This window comes from Solanum stenotomum, chromosome 3 (genome assembly GCF_019186545.1).
Source record: "Solanum stenotomum isolate F172 chromosome 3, ASM1918654v1, whole genome shotgun sequence".
NCBI lineage: Eukaryota > Viridiplantae > Streptophyta > Magnoliopsida > Solanales > Solanaceae > Solanum > Solanum stenotomum.
In genome coordinates, this window is record NC_064284.1 from 59178508 (window position 1) to 59185282 (window position 6775).

General features: G+C 34.9%; 1 protein-coding gene across 1 annotated transcript; it reads right to left on the minus strand.

Moving 5' to 3' along the window:
• Positions 1-260: 260 nt before the first annotated feature.
• On the minus strand, positions 261-2940 carry LOC125859991 (probable receptor-like protein kinase At5g24010). The gene has a single exon (XM_049539856.1). It carries the CDS (start codon positions 2896-2898, stop codon positions 442-444), a length of 2457 nt encoding a protein of 818 aa, XP_049395813.1. The 5' UTR covers positions 2899-2940; the 3' UTR covers positions 261-441.
• Positions 2941-6775: the final 3835 nt, after the last annotated feature.

Consider the following 6775-nt stretch of genomic DNA (forward strand, 5'->3'; position numbering starts at 1 on the left):
TTCTTTAGTTATCCGATATATTGCAAATGATACATTACTTAATAGGAGAGATGTATCAAAGACTGGAGGTATATATCTGAAAGGGGATAGCTAGAGATGTATTTGAGAGGAGATAGAGATGTATCCGAGAGGGTTTTTTTGTAATTTTTTTTTAGATGATAGAGAATTTTAGAGATGATGATATGTTATAAATTTGAACAAACAAAAACTAAAACTAGACACTATGGGAGAATAGACACGAAACTTTATTATCAAAATATTATATACTATCAATCCAGATGCATTGTCAAGAGGCATTTGCCTATTATCCAATGCAGAAATTAAAACTGAACACTGACTATTACACACTGTTTTGATACACAATTACATTAGACAGAATGAAGTAGAATAAGATGAAATTACATATCATCAGATGAATGCTAACAACAACGAGGCCACAAATCATCTGGTTTCATCGATCCTCAATTCTGAAAAAGCCTCGCTATCAGTGACACTGACAAAGCTTGTGCTTACATTTATAGAAGGTAAGCGATTGATACCAGGCAATGCCATTTGCCACGAAACATCGGAGTTGGTATCCTCATGAGATTGTTGGGGCATTGTAGGGTGTTGAAGCTGTCGAGCGTAATCCAAGTCCCACAACACATCCATCATCTTAGGCCTATCAGTGCCATTCTCTTGCAGACACTTCTCTGCTATTTCTCCGAATTTCCTCAGAGAGTTTGGGTTAATTTTACCTACAAGAAATGGATCAATTATCTTTTCGATCTGGTTTTCTTTTAGCCAAGAAAGTCCCCATTCAGCTAAGTTCATTTGGTTTCTTGGAAGCATATTATCAACAGCTGGTCTAGCACAAAGTACTTCAAAAAGTACAACTCCAAAAGAATAGACATCAGACTTTTGAGTTAGTTGCATTGATTTCAGGTACTCGGGATCAAGATAACCGAAGCTACCTTTAACATCAGTAACAATGTGTGTTTCTTCAGGTTGACCTGATTTGGAGAGACCGAAATCAGCAACTTTGGCAACATAATCTTCATCAAGAAGTATGTTTGTTGACTTAATATCCCTGTGAATAGTTGGCTCAGGTAAACCGGCATGAAGGTACTGTAGACCATTAGCTGCACCTATACAAATTTGAAGCCTTTGATCCCACGATAATTTTGACCGTGAAGATGATTTACCAAGATCTTCATTCGAACTGTACAAATGCTCTCTCAAAGTTCCCTTCGCCATGAATTCATAGACAAGTATCATCTCATCTCTTTCATCACAATAACCAATCAATGAAACAAGATGTTGATGGCGGATTTTGGACAAGAGCATTATCTCAGTTTGAAATTCCATAAGACCCTGCCCATGTCCAGCTTCGCTTCTTTTCACAGCCACTTTAACACCACTGTGTAAAGTTCCTTTGTAAACTTTCCCAAAACCACCCTCACCAATCATAAATTTGGGATCAAACTTATTAGTAGCATGCAAAATCTCTGCGAAAGATATCTTTAACCCAAGGTTCATATCAGGAGTAGTGCTACCAATTGGAGTTCTTACAGGAGTCCTATCCTCTGTACTTCCAGCATTAACACTCATCCTTGGCCACCAACTCGAGTTCTCAACCGTTTGTGCTTTTCTTGGTTTCAAACAACACAAGATCACCACAATAGAAACAGAAATGAGAACCACACCACCAACGACAGAACCAACAATTATCCAAACATTGTTATTCTTTTCTCCACTCCACTCAACCCAATCATTAATCAACTCCATTATTTCCACCCCATTCAAAAAAGCATTTATAGACTTTGAATCATTCCGAGGACCAACTGAGATATTCATAAAACCAGAACCATCTGAATCCACCACAAAATCAACATAAAAAGGAACTGCAAATTGTTCAAATTTATCATATGGACTAATTGGCTTACCAAACTGACCATATATATAGGCATTGAAAACTGTACCATTCCGCTGATCACTAACAATGTCACAAAAGTGTAGACGTACAAAAAATGTAGCATTCCTTTTCACCTCAAAACGCCAAGTTATGTTACTTTGAGTCTCAACATGACTACTATTCATTTCTTTGGCAGTTTTATAAACCAAATCAGGAGCATCATACTGAGTAGCCCCTCCTACTTGATCATAGTTAAGACTACCACTATACATTGTAAGGTTCTTAGCAAATCTTTTGATAAGTAAGTAATCATCATCAGCTACCCATTTTCTCCTCATGGTATCCGTATCGTCGGTAATATTAGAACCCCCAACATTAATCCTATGAATAACATTCAAAACACTCGAGGATAAATCATTTTTGCTGCTAGTGACATGGGTTGTGTCATTAGAGTTTGGAATGAATCTTTGAGGAGTAACAAATGCTTCTATTGCATTAATAAATGCAAAAGAAGAATCAGGTCTGAAAATGATTTCCAAATTACGACCTTTTAGTACAGGAACCAGAAACTCTTTGATAACAGGGGAAGTTACTAAGTTTCTAGGTATGCTAAAATTGGACAATAGCAAAAACCCAGAAGCGGAAACACTGAATTTCGCATCGAATAGAGAAACGAAAGGAAAGAAATGAAGCCGTACCATGTAAACCCCATTTTCATCAATTGGAAGATTGTATGACCCAGATTTAGTGAACTTTCTGGCTGTTTGATAGATTCCAGCTAAACCTGTAGTAGTGGTGTGGTCTTTAACGGAATCACTGTGGTTGGGGTCGAAGTTCAAGTCACCGGCAAAAGTGGTGCTGCCGCCGCCGCGGTTGAGTACGATGGGAGAATCAGAACCACAATTGATGAAGTGTTTTTCAGGGAAGGTGTAATTAGGTGATGACGAAATGGAAAATGGGAGGAAGAGAAGAGAAAAAGTGAGAAATGAGAGGAGAATAGTCATGGTGGACGGAGAATACCATTAATGTTTTTGGCAGAATGCGGTTGAAGTAATAGAAGTAGTAGAAAAAGGATGAAGATGACTGCATGTTGACTTGGAGGAAGACTGTAGTAGTAATTGTGAGGCTATGATTGGCTAAAGATTATTTTTATAACAACTTTTAATATTCCTGTGGTGCATTCATTGCGAGGAATCATCTTATTACATATAATAAAGTACATATTAACGAAAAATTCAAATAAAAAGTGAAATGATGAAATACAATTGCATAATAAATATTGCATCATTCTAAAATTTTTCTTATTTTTATGTATAACTAAAAATTATTTAAATTAACAATTTCATTTTGTATTTAAATATTTCATATAGTAATTTACTTTTTCTATTCCATTTTGAACTATTGTATCAAGTATTTTCACATTCATTAAAAAAATGTAGTTTAATAATTTATAATTAAACTACATGTGACTCCGTCACTATATATTTATAATAAAAATTAGATCTCTATATACAATGTAACTTTCCGATGAAGGGGTATCGCTTGACACTCCGGGTGGGTCCGCCCTTGAGGTTGGGTTGAATCCAACATGAAATAAAGCGAGAACTAAGTCGTATGCGATTATTTACTATCAGCTATTTATTTTTCGAAATAAAGGCAAAATATGAGAGAATTTGGAATTTTATTTGAAAGTCACTTTGTAACAAGTAACCACTATCAATATCGCTTAATTGAGAATTAATCATTGAACATTTGGGAGTGGAAATATATTGCTTATGGGAATAGCCATTGAATATTTTTTTAGTGTATAAATAGTGATTTTGTAATAGCTTCAAGAGCCATTGTTGAGTCCTTTCAGATAATTGCTCAACAAGAGGTTTTTGTTGCTAGGTTCAAAAGAGATTAGGACGTTATATGGAAGCTTACAAATTGTAAATTAAGACGGTGACAAAGTTGATGACAAAAATTTATACTAAAAACATAATATTATTATATGGTTTGGTCAATCGGCCTACATATATAAAAGAAAAATATTAAAACTGTTGAAATTAAAATCTCCCATCAACAAAACTCTTGTAACGACTATATTGTGGATACTATCGTGTTGTTGCTACAAGAGAATGTGGTCCCCGGAATGGGGTTAAGCTAATTTGAGGTCCTCCAGGAACTGAGAAAAGCAAAACAGTTGCTTCTTTATCTATGTCCTGTACTCCTGTTATAGATGAAATGCAGAACTTTGACTTGTACTCCCACAAAAAGTGTTGTGTTGGTAGTTACTAAGAGTTTGATGCAATATGTACAACGTTGTCTGCGATATGACACTATGTTTAGGAAACATTGTCAGCAATCCTCCTCCCTTTGAGCTAGCTTTTGGGGTGTGAAGTTAGGCCCAACACCTAATTTAACAGATTGAGCATACAATCTATGATATGTTTGGTTGAGGGTCCTAAAGAGCAATACAACAAGTACTTAGAAAAACGAAAAGATAAGGAGCATGATATTAATGATAATTAGGATACAGATGATGAGGCAAAAGGAAGTGATACTAGTCAAGAATCTAGTTTGAGCGAAAAAGAAGAAAAGATCAATGATCAAGGTAAGACTGCATATAATACACCCTTGTTGTCCAATCCTTTCCCAGACTCTGTGTATAGCAGGAGCTTAGTACAAGGATGATTCTTGATTGTGTCCTTGGTTTCTTATGCAGATACTGCCTTTAATTTGGATATTGGGAATAGCACAACTTTGGTTAACAGTGTTTCCATTAGAAAGAATTTAGATATTGACACCAAGGCTCATGGTTGTTACTTTGATGCTATTGATGACAAATGATTGAATTAAGCAATTTCAAATGCAACCATTGAATTATGAGCCCATGTGCATTGTACCGATAGATAAGAGAACTGAGCTAGCCTACAAAGCGCTTGGGTGCTCTATGTAGGATGTAGACTCTTCCATTTACACTCACTGCCTTTTCCCTACATTATATAATTGTAAGATGATATCTTTAATTCTGTCTCCATTTTCCATATTCTGTTGTAGAAATCTGCGGGAGTTCTGTCAATCCATCCAAGGATCTTTTTTCGTGTTAATAAAGAGTGCTAAAAATTTTATTGGCATTAGTTAAGTGACATTAGAACCAATATCGCTAAAGGTTTTAGGGACACATACAAAGAATGTTAATTGTTGTTAAAAATACATATTTTGTGATATTACAATCCCCAACTAATTTGATTACCTGTGGATTTTCTTGCCAAATAAAATCAGATAGTAAAATCTTTATAGGTAACTCTTACTTGCGGATTTAAAATATCTCTAGATAATTCAGCTGCGGAAATAAATCCACAGGTCAGTTATTTGCGATTAACTATCAAAATTTTGCAAGAATTATTTGGTAAAATTTTATATCAAAAGGAATTTGCCTGCAGATTATTATGGAAATAATTCACAAGTAATTCCCCATGAAGATCTCCAAGAAAATTCTAAGGAATATTGGAGGTGAAAATTCCTAGTTAAAAGAAGAAAAATTCTAGCGATATTTATGAAAGTATTTCGCAAGAAAATTCCTATGAAATACCCCAAGTAAATCCGCAAGAAGAAATTATTCTCGTTCATATATTCTTCTCTTTCTTAATTTTATAACAGTGTGAAACACGAACAAAATTATATAAGAAGAAATGGAAGGGGAAGGGGGAGTGGATAATGAGGTGGCATGCCAATCACATCTACAACTCACCTAAATGTCAAAGTCATATGAGATTTTAATAGTCATGGACTCATGGTAGAGCACCATTGAAAATAAAGGTATTTTTTTAGGCCAAACTCATCGGTAGCATTCTAAAGTTGGCACTAAATTTCACTTAGATATCTCAACTGGGTGATGTTCATTTTAGACACATCATGTAGGGTTTCGTTGTGTCATTTTGACACATTTTGCTGACATGTCAAAGTGAGTGTGACACACTCACCTATAGAGCGTGAAAGACTCAATTTAGCTATTTTTTATTTTATTTTCTCTTCTTCTTCTTCTCCATTTTTCAAGCTACCACCTCCCACATTTTTTGAAGCTTAAACTCCTTCAATGGAGGTCGAATTTTTTATTCAAATCTGTTTTCAAGTCATTTTTCTTTTTCTTCATTGTATTACTTTTCTAAATCTACAATCACCTCCCTCGACCTTTTTTACCGGAAAAATGAATACCAACACTCATATTTCATATTTTTAAAGCCTCTAAGTTTTGAAGAATGTCAAAGTGCATAGAACAGGTTGTGTCAAAGTGCATACAAAGTGTATTAACTAATACGAGTAGAAGAAGGAGTTCATGATTAATAAAGTTTTCTTCTACAATTAAGGAAAACTATTTCTCATTCAATTAAGGACAACTATGCGACAGTTTTCCTATCAAAGCCGAGTGCAAGGAGGAGTCCTAGTCAAGTTCGTTTTAATCAAGGCTTTTTAGCGGCGAAGACAAGTTTGAGTTGAACAAGGACTTTGAGGAGGCGTGATCTATAAATAGGGCAATAGTTTCTTTGAAGAAAGTTGTGCACTCACATTGAGAGTAATATCAAAACACGGTAAAGTTTTGTGAGAGGATTGAATTTTATTTTGGGGAGTGCTGCGAGTTGAGAGAAATATTTTATGATTGTAGTCAAGAGTTTTTTGAATACAATCAAGTGTTTGTGAGTAGGTTTTTCGTTAAGACAAGTTTGAATAACTTGAAAAACGAATAGAAGACTTAAACCTGGGGGTTTTTGTCTTGGGTAGTTAGGAATTAGAGTTTATAATTCCTTAGGATACATAGCTTTGTAATCATCGTGTTATTTGGAGGTTGATAAATAATACAAAGTGTTGAGCAAAGTGTTATACGAAATTATTTATTGT

Bases quoted from the DNA above. Each gene is read 5' to 3' on its own strand.
- LOC125859991 (XM_049539856.1), bottom strand. From the start codon at position 2,898: ATGACTATTCTCCTCTCATTTCTCACTTTTTCTCTTCTCTTCCTCCCA.